Source organism: Carettochelys insculpta, chromosome 1, assembly GCF_033958435.1.
Source record: "Carettochelys insculpta isolate YL-2023 chromosome 1, ASM3395843v1, whole genome shotgun sequence".
NCBI classification, from domain to species: Eukaryota; Metazoa; Chordata; order Testudines; family Carettochelyidae; genus Carettochelys; species Carettochelys insculpta.
The window spans coordinates 19,957,602-19,983,452 of NC_134137.1; the positions used below are offsets into that span (position 1 = coordinate 19,957,602).

The 25,851-nt window shown below is 41.6% G+C and overlaps 1 protein-coding gene across 3 annotated transcripts; it reads right to left on the reverse strand.

Moving 5' to 3' along the window:
* Positions 1-468: 468 nt before the first annotated feature.
* On the reverse strand, positions 469-25,516 carry ALG8 (ALG8 alpha-1,3-glucosyltransferase). Of its 3 annotated transcripts, none has more exons than XM_074983261.1 (13): positions 25,404-25,516; positions 20,527-20,605; positions 18,905-19,098; positions 16,852-16,961; positions 13,512-13,579; positions 12,796-12,922; positions 8,915-9,018; positions 8,425-8,545; positions 7,942-8,081; positions 6,918-7,057; positions 4,786-4,883; positions 3,632-3,704; positions 469-1,142 (listed from the first exon to the last, which is right to left on the reverse strand). In XM_074983261.1, the coding sequence occupies exons 1-13, from the start codon at positions 25,496-25,498 to the stop codon at positions 911-913; spliced, it is 1,581 nt and encodes a 526-aa protein (XP_074839362.1). In that variant the 5' UTR covers positions 25,499-25,516; the 3' UTR covers positions 469-910. The 3 variants fall into 3 exon arrangements, with proteins under 3 accessions (XP_074839362.1, XP_074839378.1, XP_074839371.1); XM_074983277.1 differs by having other exon boundaries at positions 6,918-7,023; positions 7,942-8,039; positions 8,412-8,545; XM_074983270.1 differs by lacking the exon at positions 25,404-25,516 and adding an exon at positions 22,587-22,668.
* Between the last annotated feature and the right edge of the window lie 335 nt (positions 25,517-25,851).

Genomic DNA, 25,851 nt, shown 5'->3' on the forward strand with positions numbered 1-25,851 from the left:
TTTTCTTTGGGAGAATTTCACACAGTGTGTTTATCCTTAATCCTTATCTAACATTTTAAAAACTTCTATTTTATAACAAGTCATGCAAAATCATGCAATAAGGAAACCCAATATTCCCAACAGCCCATTATCATGCTTTTGACAACTCTGTCAGAAGAATTGGCTATACAGTTTGGAATTTGTGTACTGGTCATTTGTTGGCTACCATTTGGTACATATTCTCCAAAATGCTTCAGGATAGCCAAAATGCTGGAAGTTACTTGGGAGGTAGAAGACTATAAGGGAGAAAACCAGTGCAGCAGAAATAGACATAAGTCAGATGGCAGTGTCCGATCTTCATATTAAGATTTCAGCACTGTTTTTTCAACAAATGACCAGTACACAGATTCCAAACTGTATAGTAGTTTTACACATATGTACAGAAGCCCTTCAGCTAGAAAGATATCCAGAGAGATTTTAATGTAGAAATATAAAAAAGTATTTTATTTACATATTCTTCAATACACAATTATAATTATGTTCTCTTTATTACAGCAGATATTCCTTAATCATATCATCTTCTGGCAAAACCCCTCAATTAACAAGAAAACCATTCACATTCCTTTCAGAACATTAAATCCAGACATTTTAAATGGACAATTTTAATACAATATTTGTTTCAATTAAATTTTATGATAAATTCAGGGCAAGTGGCCTTTCACTATGTGCTGTGCAACACTGCAAAGAGCTATTTGATCAGAAGGACAGTAGTTGATACTACAGAGATGCTGAAAACCAGCACATGCTGAGATGACTGGGCACTTAGTACTACTGTCTTTTCAAAATGGGCATGATCTTAGAAGGCACCTCTCCCTAAAGATGGATAATCCTGCTGAAGGATTTACTTGAAATTGGTCCCAGTGATGCTTCTTTATTCTGTCTTCTGTCTGACAGTTATCAGTTCAGTCCAGACAAAGATGGACAGTTTGAGCCAAGCATATGTGATGCCTAGAGCACAATATACAGAAGTAAGCAACAAAGGGATAAAAGGGAACTGCAGGTTCCAGGAGGTCAAAGGAAACACAATTTCACAAAAAATTTCCAGAGGCACTAGTTGAATAAGGTAGACAACTTCCAGCCAGCTAAGTAGAGGCCCTTCTTTTCTGTGGGGGGAATAAAAATATATATTAAAAACACAAGATTTCAGTTCAGAGGGTTTTCTCTTTCTCTCCATGAACATTAGGCACACTGCCCTTGCTATGTTGTGTCTTGTTCACCTGCTATGCATCAAACAACATTTTTAAAATAGCACAATGAGCCAGACGGTTAGAATTTTAAGTACAGTAGAGTCTCAATTTTGTTTGCGAATTCTCAAGCTGCCACAGTGGCTGCTTCCCTGGGGCATGGAGTACCGGCAGCCACCACTTCCCCAGGGCTCAGGGAGGGAGCACCAGCAACCGCTGCTTCCCCTGGGGCTCTGGGCAGAAGTGCCGGCAGCGGCCATATTTGTGAAGTTCAACAGTGGCGAGGGTCCCCAACACGGAATGCTCACGAATGTTGAGGCCCTACTGTATAGCCACTTAATAAAATACATACTTGATAGCATGTAATTAGCACATCATAAAAAAACTAATTTCTGCATAGTCTTGGATTATACAGTGTAAATACAAGATTCCACAGTTTAGCAGCATTAAATTAAACCAAAAATTCCATCAATAATTATTTCACTTTGTCTTGCCCCACACACCCCATCCTGCCAACATAAATGATCTATGAGACCTTCCACAGCTAGAGATGCACATTCACTGCATGCTAGTCCTTCCACATTCAAGTAGAGGACATGTCAGGTCATTATTTCTGGCTATATTTGTTTAGATATTGTTGGATCACCATAACTGAAAGATGGCTTAGAGATGATTCATAATTCCTACACAAAAAACAGATATTTCCACTGTTAATGTTCTTTTTAAAGTGGTTTCTTACTACAGGTAAATGTTTGGCTATGTCTAGACTAGAGGGATTTGTTGGCAAAATAGCCATTTTATTGACAAAACTCATGGAGAGTCCAGATTCCCAATGATGTTCTGTCGACAGTAAGTTGACAGAATGCAACGTTTGTGTCAACAGCCATACCCTGCTCACCACCAGGAAGGACACCGCTGAGATCTGTTGACAAATCACCAGTCTTGATATCCGGGGGTGGGCTGTCAACAGAAAACGCCTCCAGGACACCAGGCAACCCTGTCTGCAGTACTTCCGGGTGGCCATTTTGCCAATAGAGCAGCTGGGCACTCCAGCTGCTCACTCTGGGACAGAGTAGATCACTCTTTCGATCCACTTGGCTGTCTGGACATGATCTGTCGACAAAAGTTTTGTCACAAGATATCTTCTGATGCAAACTTCTGTGAACAAATCCCTATAGGCTAGACATACCCTTTGTTTAGGGATGTCTCGGGGACACTACCCTGCTTGAACAAATCAGGATTTCAGATGATCATGAACATCAGCCCCACAAAGCTCTTTAGCTCTGCAGCATAGAAATTAAGCTCTAATAGAGGCCCTGACATACACAGGCATAGAGCTTCAGCCCTGAATAGCTCTGCAGAAGTGGATATTGATTCAGTACTCTCCTGGAGGGATAAAAACCTTCAGTCAACTGCAACTCAAATAGTCAAAGTGCAGCTGTGCTCTGTTGTAAAAGGTCATCTGTGGCAACAAGCACAGTTTTAGCTTTCCTTGTCCCTTCAAACATTGCTTCATTCCATCTGCTGAGGATTTAATTAAAACTATCATTGTAATAATCTCAATGGCAGTTGCCTCAATTGAAAAGGATGCCTTGGTTCCTAATACAGTACTTCTATAATCACGACTTTCCTGTTGGACCAGAGTATATATGGTTAATGGCCTGGGAATACAGAGGGCTCTTCAGGAAGTTAATGTAAATTTCTCTTTGCTGGTACTTATTTATTAAACCATTCAGTATTTCAACAAGTTATATTAAGAGCCCTGTAAATGAGAAAATATCTGTGGCTCATATTTGCAGATATAAATTTTATGCTTAGAATCCTGCAAATCTGCAGATATACGCTTTATATCCATCAATGGGGATATCAACCAATCATTTTTACAGATAGGGATGTGGATACAAATTTCATACCTGCACAGGGTTCTAATTACATTGTATTGTTAATACAGGACCACATCTATAATGGATTAACATAGACATGTACATGAAAATTTAAATGAATTCAGTGATTGTGAAAGCTGCCATACTGACAGCTTTGAAGACTGAAATCCTCTATGTAACTGCTGTGTCTTAAATGGGGAATTACAATTTTGTAGCCTGACAATGCACCGACCCCAATGTGGACTGACTGTTCCCAGGGCCAAGTGGACATTTTTGTCTTTGTGCCCATTCAGACCTTGGACTTCTCTTAAAACAAGAGTCTCAACTGTTTTTGATGTGGATAACTGCCTACTGGGTATTGGACTGGCCTTTCGCGTTTTTGTCCATTACTAACTTGGATTTGTGCTTGCGATATATCAGTTCAAACCTCCAAAATCATCCAGGCCCATACTTCAGTACAGTTCCCCCCATAAAACAAAAAGTAGCATTTCAATAGCCTAAACAAAGTGTTTTCTTAGCTATTACCTGAACAAAGCACTCAGCGAAGAGAAGCTATAAACTGTAAACAGCAACATGAGCAGTATTTTAATTGGGATTTCTGAAAAATAAGGAACATTTTTAGAATTCAAACATGCTTTGTTTTTGCTTATTATAATTTACAACATCCTTAAAACAGTACTAAAATTTGCATTATGTAATGAAAAGTACAGTAATAAGCATCACTCTCTCCAAAGGGGAGTAGCAAACATCCTGTTTTTTGGAATACTTAAAAATTAGACTAGTGGATGTGCTATTTGTTAAATAACAAACCTGCATAGGCAGAGTAATAATCAGTGATGCAATAGGTTTTTCCCCTTTGTAACATCTACAGATTTCTTCATAATGAATTATTAGTTTCAGTGATTAGTACACTAGACATTAGCAGTACATAGTGGATTAATACCTACAAGATGTCTTGCCTGACTAAGGAAAAACAAATCTACTGGAAAATAAGTAACAAAAAGTAAACATAAAAAACAAAACAAAAAAAACCTATAAAATCAATAGGGTCCAATTACTTTGATCCTCCTAGATAACAGGATATGCAAAAGGCAGTTTAACACCAGATGTAAGTTAAGAGTGCAAAGGAAGTATTTCGTATTTCAACACAGCAAACTCGCCATTTTAAAAGGACAACATCACCACATATAGAAGGGAAGTCCAAATTCAGGTAGCCCAACTAAACGGATGCTTGATCATTATGTGGAAACTTGAAGATGTAAAACAGTGGTAGGCAACCTGCATGTGACTTACTGGGGCTCCACCTGTGGCTCATGGACCCTTGGCTGCCCCCTCCCACATGTGCCTCTCACACACAGGAGTCCTGTACTTTCTAAGCACCACCATTGAAGCACTTTCACAGCACAGCAAAATCACCAGATTAAAGCTCTAAAAAGTACAAATTGATCATTTAAATTAGGGACTAACTTACTAATTTAAATCCTGATTAAAAAATGTCAATTTACATGATCCACCCTGCACTTGTGTGCAGAGCCCAAAACTCATAATTCACCCAGAGTGATGCTTAACGCTACATGTATAACCTGTTTCTGGCAAGAGATCAACCACTGAAGAATGGAAATAAAATTAAATGAAAGTGGATTGGGAGGAGATAGGAGAAAAGCAGCATGAGATTTTACCTGGTGAAGTAAACAGCAACGGGAAGAGTGAAAAATGCCCTGTAGTTGTCAGAACCAGATAAATACCAGCATATTTTGGGCTCTCCACAGACAACAAGCTAAAATACAAGAATTCTGATTTACTTTTCAGCTCTTAGAAACCAGGCCTACTTTTACCAAAGCACAACAGTCATCTTTGACAGGCTGAAGTCAGTACAGCGCCAGCACAGTTTAAGCAACTGCTGCTGCACTAGCAGTGGCAGGAGTAAAATGTGGCCCAGGAGGAGCTGTTACTTATACTCAGCAAATCCTGACTGAAAACTAAGGAGAGGAGATGCTCCCCGCTCTGAACCCACGTTGGGTCTCTTCCCCAAATCATCTGGGTTTTGGGATAGAAACTGCAGGAAGCAGTCAGACTGAAGCTGCAGAAAGCAGTTCAATAGGGGCCATCAGGGGCTGATGTTGGACTTTCCTCTCTAAGCATTCTGTCCTGTGCTGAGTGGTTCACACCAACTACACTTCCTGCCCATCTTTGTCTTTCCAGTTAGCTAATCCCTGCCCAACTCAACCTCACTAAATGGATTTAACAAAAAACTGTGGCACTAACCTGAAGTTTGCAGCTAGGACACTCTTCAGTCTGCTTGTATATTCTGTCCTCCTCCCTTGCCCTTTATCTGTTTTATTCAGATGTAAGCTCTTTGGGGCTGGGATTGATCTCTGTCTGTACAGTGCCTAGCACAATGGGGCCCTGATCCCAAATGGCCTCACTATCCTAATAAACAAAATAATGACAAGCAGCAGCTTGCTGTTTAAGCTGTTAAGTGACAGTAAGGCTCAGAGGCCAATAAATTTGCCTTTATTAATGTATCATCTACAAACAATCTCAAATTTTAGCTAGTCAAAGAGAAGACCAGCTTGATAAACTGCTTATGGATCAGGATCCAGATATTCAGCTGAGTGCACTCCAAGCCACAGAGTTGGCTGCAAAATCTAAATATGTATTTAAAATATCAATTTGAGACCTCCTGTTTGAGAGACAAACCTTCAAGAAACCGTAATCCAATGCATTGATGCATGTTTGAACTTGCAGGCAGCCTGAAACAATAACTCTGAAGTGTCTGCTGTCTCAGTCATCTTGCTGTATTAATTGTAAAACCTGAAGATGACTCGCCAAATGTTAATTTTTTTTCCTGATCATGCTTACTTTACCTATCCTAAATCACTGACCATGCCCTCTTCAATACCAGATGTGCCAAATATCTCTGCTCAACTACAAAGATTTCCCTGTAACAGTTTCTATGATGCTCTATGATGCAAGTAAATACGAATATGAAAACCTGTAGCATATATTGAATGTTCTGTTGCAGATGTATTACTGCTTTTCACATTTAATGCAACTGAAAACTTCATTTTAAACAATGGAAACTGTCACAGGCTTTCCATTTAAAGATACAGAAGCGCCACTTAATTTTGCTTCAGTTTGCCAGCTAGCACTGCTTATGGCAACCTGGTCAATATTTTGTGTTACTCAGTAAGCTTTGTGTAGGGTATCTGAAGCTAAACAAGTTAATTTATTGTCACACTATGTACACTACACATACCCCAAATATTCAGATTGGAAGATAAGAAAAGAAAACACATAGTAGTGATATTCGGGGAGTTATGACTCCTGGATTCTACTCCTGCCCCAGCCATTTGTTCAAAACCATGCAATTTCTTTCTACCTCTATGCTGATTTGTAAAGTTAGTATACTATATAATTATCTGAAGGGCTATTGTGAGAACAAGCGATTATTAGTAAAGCATAATGAAGTCTTTGGATAAAAGATTCTTCATAAATGCAAGGTATCTTGTAAAACAGAGATGAATTGCTAGGAGCACCTGAAAAGAAATGCTATTTTTAGACCAGACCTGTGTTATTTTGCACTATTCAGCACTTACTATGTTTCACCTCAGATGGGCCTGTATGTCAGTGGTGGCTGAAATGATTCTTGTATGCAAAATTCATTACAACACATCAGTTTGTGTTTTACATAATATACAAATGCTCCAAATCATCATACTGAAAACTGACAATCTTTGTTTGAAATGTTCCTCAATTTTACCCTGCAGCCAGGTGAGTTGGAAGAACCACCACATAACAGGTCACTTACCTCAAAGGAAGAATAGCAAGGAGTATTGCTTTTTCATGCACATGCCAACCAAACATGAATGAGCTCAGTGCACAAAGAATCAGGCATTGAAGAAAGCCTCTGGGCCCTTGGGGTTTAAACCAAAGACAGAAAACAGAGGGCTAGAAACAATAGGCAAAAATAATACTTCAGTGTAAAATTCCATAATCCTGTATATAAAACATTGCCCATATGAAGCTTTATGATGTTGTTAATGAAATACGCAAATGAGCACCCAGCTCCTGCTTCTGGGCAGCATCACATTACAGCATTCCAGGAAGGTATGTATTTCTGGAGTGCATAATTAGTGCTGATAGATGATGTCAGTCAAACAGACAACACTGGAGACTGAAGTCTTCCATCTATATAACAGGAAGAAAACGAGCAGCAGAAGTACAAGCTTCACTCGCACTGTCAAATCAATAGTGGTTGTCTGAATGTTGGAAACTCCCCCTGACAATTTAACTGGAACCGCAAACCCAAATCATATATGTTAACATCTAATGGCTGTGTGGTATCCTTTGGCCAACAATATCTGGACTGACAGTCTAGGATGAAAAAATTCTAAATTCAATTACCAGTCACCTCAACCTTCAGCTCCTCACTCCATTTGAAAAAAGGTGAGTTATTGAAAAGTGAGGGTCCAATTGCATTATTCCTGGCTCCAGGCAATGCTATTAGGAGCTCAGCAAGTTTTCCAAAGAGCTTTGGCAATGCATCTCAGTCCGGTCTTGAAATCCTTCACTTTTACTTAAGTCACTATATACAAAATTACTTCCAGTACAGTAAGCAGAATGGTTTGGTCAGAGCCCCTGCTATATCTGTTGGCCTCTGGTATACTCAATGGTTGACACAAACTATGAATTCCTCCTCTTGTCCAATACAAATATACAGATTTTTGGTCTGGTGGTAGGATACGTATTAAGTATTTTTATGTTGCTCAGTCAAGGAAAAAGGGGCCATGGAAATTATAAACATATAAAACATGACAGTCTTTTGCAATTACCAATATGGAGATGAAGGTACAAATTAGTGTCGCCAGTGGAGTCACAGAAGGAAGGACAGTGTGCTGAAATTCTTGAACTAATCCACCTGTCATGGAGGCTTTAGGAATCTTTTCAGGATCAAGGAATTTATATGTTAGACCTGCAAGTGATCATAATGCTTGTCAAATAGCATAAGTACATATTCCAGCTACAGATACACACAATTTTTATGAAAAACTCTCTCTCTCACACACACACACACCATGTACAATATATAAATCAATATAAGCAGCAACAGCTAAGTGAACACAAGGATATGGCAAAGATTTCACACAAGTTGGAACACTCAAGCTCTTCTTCCACTGTAACTGGGAATCTACTGTTATGCAACAAGCAACAAAATTTCATTCATGACATGAATTTTGGAAAATGAATTTGAGTCCCATAGGGATGGGGGGAGGCAGGGGAGTAAGCATGGAAAATACAAAACTAGATTACTATACCAACAACTGCTAATATTTTGTCCACAGCATTGTACAAAGCCCAAAAATTAGGGGCCCAGTAAGCATGGCAGAGGCCTCTCTTGAAAGGAAAAAGTCGTGAAATGACTTGAGGCAGCTGGCCCTGTAACAAAAAAAACAGAAGAGGATGATTGTTTAGAGACTACATTATTTTTTAAATTTTCAACTTTGTTTCTAAGGCTTGTCTACACTACCGCTTAAGTTGATACAAGTTGTGTTGCTCAGCAGTGTAAAAAAGCTGCCACCTTCCCCCGCATAAGTGATGCAAGTTATGCCAACCTAAGTGGTGTCCACACTAGCACTAACTTGGCAGGAGATGCTCACGCACCAACCCAGCTACCACCTCTTGCTGAGGTGGAGTAATTATGCACAATCCTGTTGACATGTCTTCACTCAAAAAACCAATGTAGTGTAGTAATGTAGACTAGCCCTAGAAGAAAGGTTAGAAGGCTACAGAATAAGGAGTAATTACCAAAATTGCAAAGGGTCCCAATGAAAGAGCAGAAACAAGGCAGACAATCAATCCCAGCGAAGTTATACGAAGAAAACTGAAGCTGCTCCACTTGAGGGATCCATCTACAGAAAATTAACATTCCTATTAATAGACATTTGATGAAGTAGAAGAGTAATGGGAAGCAAAAAAACTGACTTCAGTAGTAAATAAGCTAGCATAAATACAATTCTTTTAAAGGAATATTTTCAGTGAGCAAGTAATACGCTGTCCAACAATTAGGTTTACAAATCTCAAAGTTATAGCCATTTCTCAACTGCTGAAGAGCTGTATTTAATTTGCTGATTTATTATTTGTACTATCATAATATGCTAGTGTCTGTCTTGGACCATGATCCCACTGAGCTAAGTGTTGTACAAAAAAGTGAACAAGACAGCCACCTCCAAAGAAATTACAAGCTAAATAAGACAAAAACCAATGGATACAGACAAAAGAATAAAAGGAAATAATGCCATTTTTGTCAGTGGAACAGTCATCTGAGTGTATCAGCTGCTCAACCATCGTCATGCCTTTCATATGCTTCAGAGCAAAGTAGAGGTTTAGGAAAAATTTTAAAGGGAATGTAGATAGAATGGAGATATATCGTGAAGGTCCCTGAAAGTGAAGACCAGTAGTTTATGTTTGATATGAAGGGATGAAAGTGGGGTAGCCTAGAAGAGAAGGGTGACATAGTCAAAGTGACAGACAAGGAAAATTATCTTTGCATCAGCATTCTGAGTGGCTATCAGCAAGGCAAGACTGCATTTGTCAAGACCAGAGAAAAGGATATTCAACAAGATGATGACAACCTGGATGGATCGGAAAGGCCAAAACTTAGAGTTGTAATGCAGAGTCTGCAAGACTTAGGCTAGGTCTACACCAGGAAGTACTGTTGATTTCAGATATGCACTTCTAGCTACGCCATTTGCATACCTACAATTGATACATCAGAATCGGCTTACTTCCCTAGTGTAGGCCATGCCCCTAAGTCTTGTGTTGATGTCCCTTACTCAACATAATTGCGTGTCGTACTGGGGTTGACGGCTGAGCCCAGAGAGGTCAAGTCTGCTGTGTCTTCACCAGACGTGAAAAATCGAACTCCAGAAGGTTTACCACAGCGCAGTATAGCTGTGTATACAAGTATAGCTAGACATAGCCTGGATATAATGACTAGAAAGATCAGAGTCAAGTACGACACACTGTTACTGGCCTGAATTATCAGTAGAATGATGGTATGTTCACAATGACTAAGAAAGTACATAGATAGAAGATTAAGAGCTCTATTTTAGTCAAGTTAGTTGAGCTTGAGCTGATAGCTAAACATCCACAAGGAGACAGAGACAGATTGAGGTTTTAGTCTGGATAGAAGGAGATAGTTTACAAGTTTTCTAGTTTAACACTAAACAAATACCCATACAACGGACAGTACCTTACTCAAATGGACACATTACTGTAATTTTACATATCATGAGTTGCACCATTTTAATATGAGTGATGGTTTCTGAAATGGAGACGGTTTGATCTAGTAAGTCACTCTCTCATTTCTTGCTACTTTGACATTAGTCTGTCTAGTGGTCATTTTGAAAATTCAGCTATGATGCTAGCTTTGTTCTTCCAATAACGAATGTTACCCAGTTTTATAGCAGATTCTGAAAAACACAGGTTTGCTATATGTCAGGGTGGATTTAAAAAAAAAAGGTTAAAAAGCCCAAAAACAAAAACAGATTTTCTCATTTAAACTGGATTTTTAGTATTTTTTAAAAAATAAATCAATAAAATATTAAAATTTTCATTTTAAAATAAGTTACAATTACATCTTATCAAAATGATACATATGCACTTAGTCTCATAAAAATGACTTAATGGCTCTTGTCTGTCCTGCCTAACTATCAGTTCTTGCTTGTTAAAAGTTCTGAGCTTTCAATTTCTGTTTTCTCAGCATACTAAAATGTAACATGCAAAGAAAGACACAAGTTGCACAGGTTTTTGTTCTGTGCTCATGTGGTGGACCTTGACCAAGCACAGCAGAGGGATTAGTTAAGACATTGTCTTCAGACAGAGAGAAAATATGTAGGAAAGGACAGAGAGGCAGCATAAAAAGAAAGAGTGGGCTGGAAAGAAAAAGGAAGACATGATTCAGCACACACATAGGCTTGATCTACAGTAGGAGATGAAGTCAAATTTAAGAGTCTAAGGTCAATTTTACAACCATGAGTCTACATCACAGTGCTCAATAGGTCGATTTTAAGGGTTTCTAACAGTGACTTTTGTAATGCTGATGTCCCCTTAAGTAACTCCTAAAAGTTGATTTTGCAATGTCGAACTATACAAGGGAAGATGACAATTTTATTAAAATCCATTTTATTAGCCTCCGAAACTGTCCCACAATGCCCCTTGATGTGTCCTTTCTGGTCACCGTTCCACCTCTGCTGCTTTCCAGGTAAACAGGAAGTAGGTGACAGGAAGCAGTGGTCATCAGCCCAGGAATTTTCATAAGATCACATCTCTGTAGCACACCTAGTGAACCTTTTAGCCAAGCGTTCTCAGGACTGCAAGAGGGCCGCAGCATGGAGCCATCAGGAGATCCTGGACCTTATCTCAGTGTGGGGGAGAAGTTATCTTCTTCCAGCTCAAAGCCAGCAAAAGAAATCCTGATATTTATGCCAAAATACTGCAAGGCATGATACAGAAAATGTACACCAGGGATGCTCAGCAGTGCTGCGTAAAGATCAAGAAGCTGAGGCAGAGCTACCGGAAATGTAAAGCAACTGTCTGTCTGGGGCATCTCCCCAGAAATCCCAGTACTACGACGAGCTTCATGCTATTCTGGGGACAGAGCAACCTCTTCCCCCAGAAGACGACCTGACTTCCCCTTACAGAATGTTCCTCGGGAGGATGATGAAGTGCATCCTGATTTGGAAGAGGTGGATGACAGCAGGGTCCAGTCGACCATAGAAGCAGAGCCTGAAAGCCAGAATATGGTTCTCAACTTGGAGTGCATCCCCTTAACTGAGTGGGCAGCTTCAGAGACAAACCCAGATCCTGGACAGTGCACTTCTGGTAAGTATGCTTTTTTCTACTGATAATAGTATGTTGCAATCGTGGGGTGGTGAGTCTATGCCCATTTGCCTTAGAATGGCTTGTTAATATTTCTGGGGATGGAGCACTGATATCTTCTAACAGAACAGTTTGCAGCCCAACTGCCAAGTGGATAACAAGAGTGATCCACTCTGTCGAGAAAGAGTAGCCGGACTGCCTGGCCACTCTCTGGACAAAAGGGTCAACCAGAAGCACAGCATGCAGGGCTGCCTGATGTCCTGGAAGCCCTGTCTGTTGACAGAGGCCCCACTGGAATGTCCAGAAAGGCTTTCTGTCGACAGATTTGTCAACAGAGGTTTTATGGCTTATGTGGGGGTGGGATAAGACTGTCGACAAAAGTGCTGTGTTCTGTCGATTTACTGTTGACAGAACACCCTTAGGAGTCTCAATGCTCTCCAGGTTCTCTCAACAAAATGCCAGTTTTGTTGACAAAACCCTCTAGTGTAGACATAGCCTAAAAGTATGGAAATTACTTGTAAGAAAGAGATGTTTCGATAAGGGCAACTTCAAAAATGGACTCCAATAAAATATATTAAATCAAAGCTTCTATTTCATTTGCATCCATTGAATATGTATGGATTTATCACTATCCCACCACCATACTGCTTTCATACCAAGATAACATGTCAGACTTATAAAAGAAATTCAAACATAGTAATGGCAGACTAGTACTGAACGCAACTTTCATGTCTTTCTACATTTCCTGGTCTTTCTTCCCACCCATAATTAACACAAATCACATTAAAGAAAGATTGGTAACTTACCTGCCTTATTTGCAGTGAAACAATAAGATCGTAGCAAATATACACCATAAGCTGGGGCTACATAGATGTAGATATGTTTGAAATGCAGGAGAACAGCAAAAAGAAGAGCTCCCTCCAAATGCCTTTTCTAAATGGGGGAAAAAGTTGTACAGGTGGAAACTCCACAAAAGCTGCACTTAAACCTTTCTACCTTGGAACTAGCAGTTTCAAAGATGGCCTTACTCCATTGTTTAAAATATCAAAACATTTCACTTCTGAATGAGGGGATGGGTATTTTTTCTACTTGACTAAACCACCAGTTCAGTGTTGGATTGAGTCAGATCAAAAGATAATTTCCTGACCTCTAGGGATGTAGGAGCCCAGACGATACCTCAGATTTCCACACCCTCAGAAATAAACTGCCTTCTTTGGAGTAATCTTTCCTGCTAAAGGACTGGTAGCTCCTTCCAAAATAGCTGAATTCCCTGATATAGGAAGAAGTTGTGTATTTAAACAACAACACGTGGAGCTCACTACATTGCAGAGAGGCTGGTACGTTTTCCCCACCTACTAGATATTTTTTACACAAATGAACTAAAAACCAGAACAAATAAAGAGATCCAATGTTGGCGGACATCAGTTCAATACTGCTCCTACTTATTAGAATAGGAACAAGCCCATGATTAAAGTAAAAGGTAACAACAAAAGACAACACTGAAACTTGATTTTATGATTACCTGAAATAATCGAACAACAGAAAGAAGCATCAACCCAAATAAAAATCCATTGTACTGAAAGTGAATATCTGAACTTGTGTCAAGGAAGAAATGTTTTTACTGTCAGTTTGCTTGGACAAACTCAGAAGTCCACAATCAATGAACAGATCAAATGGAACTATAATCTAGGAAACATTCTTAAATTATTACTCAAGTCTGCTTTGCAATTACCTTTGTGCTACTTGTTCTAATTAGCAAACATAAAAGCTGCAGAGCTAAACCTCAGTGATAAATTCTTGATTACATGCAGATAAAACAAAGTGTTTATGTGTATTCTGGAAGTCAACAGACAACACTAAACACGGTTATTACCCAGCTACTACTACACCCTTGTACTCCACGTGGAGCATAGGTCATCTACAAGTCTCCTCCACTTCACTCTGTCTCGGGACAAAACTTGTAGCTGGCTCCAGGAGTACCCCAGTTGTTGTCCTTCAATCACAGTAGACCTTCACGTTGTCCAAGGTCTTCCTCTTGATTTTTCCTTGTGGGTTCCGTGAGAGAGCTTGACAGACGATGCTGGATGATGGTTTTCTGAGAGTGTGGCCGAGCCATCCCCACTTTCTTCTCTTGATTTCAGTGTCAGTTGGTTCTTGTCCTACCCTGTTCCAAAGCTCTTCATTTGTGACAAAATCTTGCCATTTGACGTGAAGGATGTAGCTCAGGCATCTGTTTATGAATGTTTGTAGCTTGTGATTTGAAGACTTTTTAGTACACTAGGTCTTGCATGCATACAAGAGCACACTCTTCACGTGTGTTGAAGATCCGCAGTTTCGTCTTCGCAGATGATATCTGTGAGCTCCACATGAGACAGAGAGACTTGAATGCAACTGTTGCTTTCGTTATCCTAGCATTGATATCCTTAACTCTTCCTCCATCTATGGACATAATGCTTCCCAAGTAGGTAAACTGCTCCACATCTTCCAGGTCATCCCATCCCAGTGTGATGGTGGTGCTGTTGGACTGATTGATCCTCATTGTCTTGGTCTTTCCCTTGTTAATGCTCAGTCCAGTCATTAAGGTAGTTTTGTCTAGTGTTGTTACCTCTTCTTTCATGCTTTCCTGTTAGTGTGAAAGGAGGGTCACACCATCAGCAAAATCAGCATCCTCTTGTTATTTGAAAAATGTCTACTGAATGCCTCGTTGATGGCCATCTGATGTTCTGTTCATAATCCAGTCCACTGTGATCAAGAACAGGAAAGGTGACAATAAGCACCCATGTCACACTCCCAACAGTATGCTGAAGGATTCTGTCAAGACACCATTGTGAACAACTTAGCATGGTGAGATTTCATACACTGAACTAAGCAAGTTAATAATTTTGGATGGGATGCCATGGTGTTGCAGTAGTTTCCACAAAGTGTCTTTATCAACGCTGTCAAAGGCTTTTTCAAAGTCTATGAAAGTTAAGTACGGGGGGAGTTCCATCTCACGATCCATTTCTTGTCATGGTGAGGTGGCTTGTGTGTCTCAAGGACCCAGACAGCTATGTCAGCGGGAGCTACAGCTCCTGGAAGAGTCACCCAAACTGGACAGGTCAAAGGGTAGAGACCAGACAAATTAGGATCACCTCCCCCCAAGGTAAAAGGGGTTGGCTTAGGGTTAACAACCAAAAAACAAAAGTTACAGGAACATCTACAAAGCAACCTACAACTACACAAGTCTTGGAAGGAGATGACAATCCACTTGGATTGCGTATGAAGCATGGCAGGGAAAGCCAAAAGGAGGCTGCCTGGCAAATGACTCTTCTTTTACCCAGAACAACCACCCAGTTTGATACATGGAATTTTCAGACCATGTACCAAGTGAGGAATACAGTACAGATTGCAGCAGTGATGAAACAGTACAAGCTTGCAGTTTTGGGCTTGTGTGAGACCAGATGGACACAAGCTGGGCACATACACCTGGCAACAGGTGAAACCCTCATCTATTCAGGACATGAAGAGAGGATATACCACACACAGAAGATGTAGGATTTATGTTATCAAGAGAGGCATCTGGTGCTTTAATCGAATGGACAGCATCATCATCACTCATCATCACAGCCAGATTCTACCCCCAAATGTGAAAGGTACTAACTGTGCAATGTTATGCACCAACCTTATTATCCTACATGGTTTCAGTTATAATCTGCTATCCTCTTCCTCCATTTTACAAAAAAAAAATCTCCCTTTTTCACAGAAACTTTAAATGCTAGTCTCTTGCCAGAAGTGACTTAAATGTTTAGCTGCCTACGAGGGGTCTGGGAGGGAAAACTGGCACAAATGTTTATATTTAACTGGAAAAATGATTACTGCCATGCTCCTTCTAGACTCCTTCATTATGCATTTAACAGAAAAACTGGTATGACATGTCTGAGACTTGGCATGGAATGGACTTCACTGAGCACATATTTATGGTGAAAAGGGAAAAAAAATCATTTTACCTAAAGTCATGGATGCTCAAAAATTGTAGCTAAAAATATCATGATATAGTTAGTACTTCTTGAGATGCACTGCATTTTCATGCAGCTGCTGAAATGGTCATTTATATTAACTACCATTAAAAGATGTTCCTACCTATATCAGTAGACAGATACCTGATAGATCTGTTAGTGAGCATTATCATAATTTTCTACTTCTTTCGTTCTTTTAAATGAAATGTTGGAAATTAAAGGTGAAGAAAGTTCATTCAGGTTCTAGGTTGCACACCAACAAACCAAGGTCAAAAAGAGTCTATTAGGTTGGCTGCCCCAGAGTCTTGGACCCCTGAACCCCAGAGAAGTTTAATTCTCTCTATGAAACACTTCAGAATTTCCTGATTCGGCAAACCTGATCAACTCTAGTTGTAACCCAACCTTTTGGAGCTATGTTACCATGAGCCCAGAACTCTTACAAGTAACTTTGAATACAGCAGACCCTCCGCCACTCAAGTAAGTGGGGGAGCCCGCCCTGGTCAGTCTCCTTACTCCAGGCAGTGGAGGGGAGCCAGGGAGCAGGAGGAAACTGATGAGATTGGGAAGCAGGGGAGAATCCCCCCTGCCACCAGAGTGGCTGTGTTCTTCCCCCAGCTGGGGCAGCTGTGGGCTGGAGTGCTTTCGATTTGCACTTAACTTGTGCTAATGCATGCTGGGGGATTACTGTATATTGTTACAATGCAACTTTACTCAGCTGATACCTCCCTGAAACCCAAACTGTAAGTACACTGCAATCAACAATAATGTTAGCTCTTACTAAGATACTGCCAGTATTTTTTATATATTATATTTGATTTGTTTATAGTGTCGGTCTTGCTAGATTTTGACAACTAACTGGAAGGATACGATCCACGATTAATAAGCCAAAGTTCCACAAAAGCAAAACAGCAAGAACAAACACTGGTTTTTCCAGAAGTTCTTTTCCAGATCGTTTCCCACTTATACATCTGCAGCATCTAAATTAAGGAAATCAAACAGTAATACAAAATTATTTGTTTAGCATGTATTTACGTTATTAGACACATAAGATGATCTCTTGAGGGAAGTTCTGCCATATGCCAGTTACTAAAAATTATAGCAATTTTTTGGTAACTTATTCAAATTATCAAATAAAAAATTAATTTACAATTGCACAATTTAGAACTGTAAATGTGTTCTTAAAACAGGAACAGTTTATTTTTAAAAACACAACTTTGCAAGTCTGACAAATTGCCCAGGAAGAAAATAGGAAACAAAGTTAGAAAATTGTAAGAGTTTACAGGTTAAGAACAATGATTTAGATTTTTTTTCTTTATCTATATTACAACTATAAACTTGTCTATTATATATTTGAGAGTTTGTGACTATCCACGAGTCTGTTTGTTAAAGAACTTTTCCTAAAAGGTAAGAGCTAGGACCAATCAATTTGGTATACAGCTTTCTCTTATAAGTTAAAGCAAGATACGGTTTGGTTGTGCCAGGATAATGGGATGTGTGTGGAATGCAATTGCTAGTCATCAAATCATCTGGCAGCAGGGTCAGTTATTCTCCAGAATGACCACAAGGGGGCAGCAAGCAAGTGCACGACTGCTGGTCTGGGCCTACCCTGGGGAGCATCGCTGGTAGCCAGGCAGTGTGGCTCACACTGCCCTGGGACCAATGCTGACAGCATGCCCACACCCTTTGCCCTGACTCCTGCACCCTGACCCCCTCCCTTCACAACCCCCTTCCCTTACTCCTGCATCTCCAAATCCCTAGTACCCTGTTCTGAGCCTCCCACATCTTCATGTCCCTGCCCTGAAGGACCTGAGAAATGCTGGGCAAATCTTCTAGTTATTAAATAAAGGAATCTTTATAATTCGTTTTTGTATTCTCTCACCTTGGAGGGAGGAAATTATAATAGCATAATTTGTATACTTTGAGGCCAATATGTTTCATTATCAGGTTCTCACGCACTAGCACACTACTGTGTTTGAAATGCAACATGCAAGGTCATGCTTAAGTTATTTCTGTTGGACTTCAAAAGTGCAAAACCTATGAACACCACATATACAGCCATTTTTTAAAAATAAAGATCTTTGTTACCGCTCGTCGTAATTTGAAATTGTGGCCTACATTATGCAGAAAGTTAGGCTACATCTTTAAAAAAATTTTTTTTTTTGATTCACTAGTGCCATTTTAAAAAGGACAAATTTGTTACATTTAGCAAAAAACAATCTGAATTACTCAGTTCTGAAAAAGAGACTCAGAACAGTCCAAGGTCGGTTACATTTAGGGCCTAAGAAATTACTACAAAAGCCAATGCTCTTCTGATAATTTTTACTCATAGTGAGTGAAGTCCTACTGCAAGACTTAGCTATTTCCGAATCACTATAGTGGGCAAAAGGTTTTTCTTCAAAATGCATGACCTCCCCCTCCACTCAACATGAGAGATTACACACATACTCTTTACACTCCCCTAAATCCATGGTACGTCATATATGCTATGAACTTTTACTAAGATGGCTGAATTGACTGCAAATAAAAAGTTAAGTTTGGAAGACAAGACCAACTTGAAACAATGGTTTAATATGTGACAGGATTTCAAAATTAAATAAATGATACTACGTAATGTTTAGAATCATAACAGGATGAAAAAAGATTTAGGTCACCTAGTCTCAGCTCTTAATTCTTTTAGAATTCTTAAACTGCCAAGTACATTACATATGAGAGAAGGTAACAATGTCTAAAATAAGTGTAATTGTGCCCACAATACTCCCCATGACAATAGAGGCACAAAGGTCTTCTATCTTAGCTACACACCCCTACTTGTTCCTTGAATAGGTTTAGCCAACTGCTTTCCACATATTTACAAGTCTATACATATGCTATTTTAAATAGAGACCCTACTGTCCCCAAAGAACAAAATACTGAGACTTACTCGTGGACTGCATACACAAAGAGAGTATCTGTAAAGATGACAGAAAGTCTTTGGAAAAAGACTGTTGCATGACTGGAGTAGTTCAAATTTTGAATAACCAGCATTTCTGGGTCAAAGTACTTGGCAGCATGTGAAAGTGCATACTCAAACCAAGCAAAAAATGGAGGATAATCCAAGGTCCATTCAGAAGTTGCCTAAAAACAACATAATACCAATTAAGAACTGATAGTCAAGACAGTTGTTAATAGAGATTTATAAATAGAAAGTCTGTCATATGAGATTGATGGTATGTTCACTTCAGTAGACAGCATTGAACAGAGACCAATTCCTCTGATTTTAGTCCTACCTTACAATGGAACTGAGCAAATGTACAATGCTGAAAATTACTTCAGCAGCCTTGCTAGCAGATGGTAGTGTTGATGGAGGGACTGGAAGTCTTTTGAAGGAGTAGGCATAGCAGAAATTACTTTCTATTTTAACAGACTGATAATACAAATTTATTTTAAAGCATTGTTTTCAATTTTATCAATATAAATAATGAGAAATTATTAACGGGGGAGGAGTCAGACAATGTAGTAATAGTAGGTACAGAGACTCAAAAATGTAAAGCTTTATAAATGTTGAAACAAACTGTCAACATCACACACCAAAGTGTGCGTGTGTGTGTGTGTAAGTCCTTAAATGAACTCTACTAAGTCCTCAAGCAACATTTTTCTTCTTTTGCTTATTTATACATTTTGATTATCATCAGTGCTACAGTGAAGGCAGTATGAAAACTTTCAACAAAATAGCTGGTCAAGGATGTGATTTTGCTGATTATTTTTCTGACGTGGACCAGTATCCATTGTGAAACGATTCATTTAGGTTCTTTCATATTGTTCCTGTCTGTTACTCTTGGTTTGTATCACTTAAATCCATGCACTCTCCTTTTTAAAAATTTTATTACAAACCATCTCAGTGTTTATAAGCATGTCACCTCAGCTAAGATAACAAACAGATTGGCATAGCAGGGTGCTGACACAATGTGAAGTTTTAGTAAGCTCTCCCTTTCTGAGACAGAGAGTAACACAGTGGCTTATGGTTCTCAGTACCCTGAGAAGAGCCACACTAACCCAACGATCCATGACTGGTATCCCTGGGCATTACTGCAAAATTACCCCCCAATTATTGACCATCAGAAGCCATAACGTATATCCAAGGAGGTCAGGCTATACATTAGGGCTGGGTCTACACTGCAGAGTTTTGTCAACAGAAGGGGCCATCTGTTGACATACTCACAGAGTGGCTACACACACAAAGCATTCTGTCGACAAAGTCTCAACAGAAGTCTGCATTTTCCTCAGCAGTATGATCCCTCAGAAATCTGAGGCATAACAATCTCTGGACATAGTATTGTTGACAAAAGTGCGGTGTAGACACTTCTGTAGACAGAGAGGGCTTCCAGTTGCCTCGCAGCCCTCTTTGCAGAGCTGCCATTCTGCTTTCTGGCAGTTCTCTGTCGACAGAGCAAGTTGTGTGAAGATGCACTCTGTTGACAGACGTTCTGTCAACAGTAACTGCTGTTGACAGATACTTCTAAGTGTAGACACAGCCTAGATAAATAAACAGAAAAAGAAACTTACTTCATAGTACCATTGAGAAACTGGTAAACTGTGAGTGATAGCAAGCCAGTTTCTATGTACTTCAAAATCTGTGGAATGACTGCAAAGAAAACAGATATTAATAATCACATATGTGCAGATCTAAAGATTTTAAAATATTTTTCAAAGTTTTCAACTATTTACAGGTAGACAGAAAAGAATTAGAAAGAAATTATTTGAATTGCTAGTCCAGTGGCTTTAACTACATCAGAGCTGCACTGGTAGCCAGGCAAGCAAACTGAACTATAGAAATATGAGTTATCTTGGTTTCTATAAATTGCTAACAAGCAGGACTATCAGAAACCAGTTATAGCTCTCAGGTTTGTGTGACATCAGGAGCTGAAGTTCCTATTTTTAAGTAATGAAATTTTAAAGTCATAGAATCATAGAAATGCAGGGCTGGGACAGACCTTGAGAAGTCATCAAGTCCCAGCCCTCTGTGCCATGACAGGACCAAGTCAGTCTAGGTGAGACCATCCATGACAGACATTTCTCCATCTTATTTTTTTTTTTGGTAACTTCATCATATTGTTCATTCATTCAGTGATCCATTGTAACCTCCCATGTAGATCTTTTCCAGCAGCACTAACAGAGAAGCCCTGTGGATTATCCTGTCAAAACTTGGCTACCCGAAAAGATTCATTAACCTCATACACCTATTTTCACAATGACAAGACTGGCTTTGTTCTTTCAAATGGCGAGTCCTCAGATCCATTTGAGATACGCAGTGGTGTGAAGCAAGGGTGCATGCTCGCCCCAGTGTTATTCAACCTCTTTTTCACGTGCGTCCTCAGCCAAGCAGTTAGGGACCTGGATTATGGATTCTACATAAAATACAGATTGATGGGTCCCTTTTCGACCTTCATTGTCTGAATGCTAAAACTACGACGCTTGAGAGGCTCATCCTTGAAGCCCTTTTTGCTGACCACTGTGCACTTATGGCACACAAGGAATCTGATCTCCAGCTCATGGTCAACAAGTTTGCTGATGCCACTCACCTCTTTGGTTTGACCATCAGCCTAGGAAAGACCGAGGTACTGTTTCAACCTGCTCCAGGATCTGATGCTCTCCCCACTTCAATCTTTATTGAAGGAACAGAGTTAAAAACAGTAGAGGAGTTCAAATACCTTGGCAGGGTGATAGCCAATGATGGCTCCCTTGACAAAGAAATCAATGCCAGAATCTGCCAGGCCAGCCGGGCACTAGGATGTCTGAGAGCGCGAGTGCTGAATCAACACAATATCCTACAGTCTACTAAACAAAGTGTACAAAACTGTAGTCCTGACCAGTCTCCTGTATGGCTGTGAAACCTGGACCTTGTACAGAAAACATATAAAACTGCTGAAGCACTTCCACACACACAGCCTGAGGTCAATACTGCACATTTGATGGTAGGACAGTTATGAACCTGGAAGTCCTAGACAGAGCAGAAACCACGAGCATCGAAGCCATGATTCTGAAAGCCCAGCTTCGCTGGACAGGGCATGTAGTATGAACAGAGGAGTCAAAAATCCCTAAGCAACTCCTCTACGGTGAACTCTCCCAGGGCAAAAGGAATCAAGGTAGGCCTCGCAAGAGGTATAAAGACTGTGTGAAGGCCAACATTGCTCATGCTGGTTTAAAACCAGATCAGCTAGAGCAGCACGCAAAAGATCGAACAGGCTGGCATGCTCTCGTACAACACGCGCATGACAATGTTGAAGAGCAGCGACGTGTACGCCTCTGATGCTCGTGAGAGGAAGAAAGCAACAGCAGCAGCCTCACCAGCCAGGACAATTCTGTTCCTCCCACTGTGAACGCCCATGCTGTTCAAAGCTTGGAGTCCTGAGCCACACCCGAGTCTACAACCAATGAGCCTGTGCAAGCTCAAGACATCATCGTCGGAGACGACAGACGACCCACTACCATACAGGCAGCTATTCTCTATCTAGTAATTGTGCATTTGATTTTCCTTTCCTAAACAAAGTACTCTGTACTTATCCACAATGATTTCATCCTGTTGGATTCTGACCACATTTCCAATTTGTCGCAGTTGTTCTCACTTTTAATCCGGTCCTCCAAAGTGCTTGAAGCCCTCTCAGTTTCTTGTCAGCTGCAGATTTTATAAGCACACTCTCCATTGCACTATCCATGTAATTAATTTAAAATAAATAAATAAAATAAAGAGTACTGGACTCAGGAACAACCCAGGCAGAACCTGACTAAATACATCCTCCCAGTTTGACAGGCAACCACTGACACTCTTGGAGTACTTTCACTTTAAATATAAAAATAATAATAAAAAAATCTTCTTTTGCTTCCACCTGATAGTAATTTTTTCTAGACCACATTTCCCTAGTTTGCTTATGTGAAGGTCATGTGGCACTGTGTGAAAAGCCTTACTAAAATTAAGACATATCCTATCTACTGCTTCTCCCCTCAGGTCAGTAACACAACCAAAGAAAATCAGGTAGGTTTGGAATGATTTGCTCTTGAAAAATGTTTGCTTTATAATAGTTATCCTCCAGGTCATGTAAAACCTGTTCACAATATAGATGGAGAACACACAATTGATGGCTGTGAAAAATGCATCATGAATGGTGAAGTCCTGTCTTTTATGTACTTTTACCCTGTACTATACAGAGTTCATAGAGGGCAGTGGGGAGAGAAAGACTAGTTTAGGAAAAGTCATCAGTACAGTGGTAGAAGCCTAGATATTTTGAAACTCACACGTAAAATTCAGCATCACTTTCATGGATGACAGAAAAGGTTACAGTAAAGAACAAAGTAATGCAGTGGTTCCCATTCTGACAATTCACTAAGACTTTGTGACCCAAGGCAATTCAAAACTGCGGGTGGGGGTGTTCTTAAAATCCTCTCAGACATAAACTGCACCCCCACCCCCAGGCTTAAAACCCTAGCAGCCCAAAACCGCTCTCCTGTCCCCAGGCTTAAACCCCTTGCAGCCCAAAACCTCCCACCTGTCCCCACGCTTAAACCCCTCGCAGCCCCAAATCACCCGCCCACCTTCCTCACATGAGCTCTGCTGCTGCACACTCCCTGCACCTTCACTGGGCTGCCACCACAAACTCCTCTGCGTGGCTCCCCCTAGCCTTCCTACTCCCTTTCCCCCACCTGCAGCATGTGCAGTTTCCTGCCCTGTCACACTGAAATGGGACTCAATGTAATTGGCTTAATGGCCAGATCCCTACTGCTAGCTGTTAAATTAAATTGAATTCCATTTCAGCACAGCAGGGCAGGGACTGGGAGCTGGAATAGGAGTCAGGGAGTAGCATCCAGAGCTGCAAATGGCCCTGTCACATGCAGCTCAGAGCCATACAGCCAGCAACCTTTATGAAATCTAGTGGCAACCCATGTTTGGGTTGGGACCCATAGGTTGGGAATCCCCAAAGTAATGTAACTGGACCAGATCCTGGCCTGTGGAAAAGATTTTTTACTTTTAGGTGAGCTGATGCCTAGGCCCTTCCAACAGCAAAAAGAGAGTGGGATGCAATTTGCAGCCCAAACTATCAAAAACTAGCAGTAACAATTTAGGAGTTACTTGTGCGGAAAGGGGAGGGGTAGCCTTAGGGCCAGCAAGCTGCCAGCCAGTTAACTTAAAAAAACACAGGACCTTGTTCTCTGAGTGTAGGGTAGCTGCTGCACTTGACTCACTTTGAAGAGCTACTTAATTACCCCACCATCCCTGAGAGGAGCCTACCACAGCCCCCACATGCCAGAACAACAGTATGGTTAAGCTCAGCTTCCCTGGCATTCAGCATTGCCACCAGTGACTCATTTGATTCCCCAGTGCAGCTCTGGGAGACAAGTACTCAGGGCTGTACATCCTATATAAGGAACCCCTTGCCCACCTGATGCAAAGGTGCTACCTAGGGGGGCCAGATGCCCAGTCAAAAAGAGATCCTTGTGATGCAAATCAGTGATGTTGATTGTGCCATTAAAAACATGACTGACCATGCTGCAGGGCTAAGGCAGGCTAGTTGCCACCTGGCCTAGCACCATACCATGTCCCAGAAAGCATCCAGCAGGTCCAGCTCCTACATGGGCGGGCCATGGGGCTCTGGGTGATGCCCCCGCCCCGAACGCCAGGTCCACACAATTAATCAGTTCCCAGATAATGGGAAGGGAGAGGATTGTGGCTCTGAGTAAGAGCAACATGCAGAGCCTTCTCCCCCATGCCATCTAGGCACTGGACCTATTGGCCACTTTTCACAGGCAGGGAGCCTGTGTCAGTCCTACAACACTGCTGACTAGGAGCTGTCTAACATAAACCCGCACCCCGTCTGCTGATCCAGCCCCCACCAAACACAGAGCCCCATCCTGCACACCTCATCCCAGAGCCCTCCCGCTTCTGCACGCCTGCTTCAACCCAGAGCCACGTCCTGCGTCCCCAACCCAGTCCCCTCAACCCCTCCCACATGCAGGCCCTCTCATTGCTGACCCCACCCCAGACCCTACACCCCCCGTTAGAGCCCTCAATCCTTCCCAGACCCCAAGCCCCAGAGCAGCGAATGTGGGGCGGGGGAGAAAAAGCCAGGGAAAGGGACTGTGGTGGGGGCAGGGGGGGAGCTTGGGAGCGCAGCTTTGTGTCACTGGAAAGTTGGCAACCCTCATTGCCCCCAACCCCCGCGGCAGGGAGGGGTGGAAGCTCACTGGGACCCAAGGGATGCTAGGGCCAGGCGACTGCACTGCCGCCATCGGGACTGGCCGCCTCGTTCCAGGCAGCGAGCGCGGGAAGCCCCGGCCAGGGAAGATGTGAGGCAGGGGACGGGCCGTGGGCGCTGCTGCCCCAGGGAAGGGTGGGGTCCCCTGGCCAGGACACGGACGCGGCGTTGGGGGTGCGGCTCCGCGGCCCTTACTAGGTCGGGATGAGGAGGCATTTGAGAAGGGAAACCCCGAGCGCCAGAGCCAGGAACCAGCAACGGCCACTTCCGCCCGACCCGGCCGCCGCCATTCCACACCGCGCTGCCCACCTCCGCGCATGCGCCGCGAATGACCTCATCAGCCCGCCGAGGTGGTATTCAAAAATGAATCACATGACCACACCGCGCATGCGCCCTCGGCCTCCCTGTAAAGGAGGGCACTACAGACTCCGCATACGCCAGCTCGCTCCGTTCTGCGCAGAGCGCGCCCTCCGGACGGGTCTACTGCGCAGGCGCCAAGAGGGGCGTTCTTTGTACCAGGACCGGCTTTGGGGGAAGGGGAGGTATCGTTGGATCGTGCCAAGTAGTTTGCCGCTCAGCCGCCCTTCTCAGCTCATCATTCTCTTCCAGAGCCCGAACAACTGCTGGGAAGGGCAATCGGCAG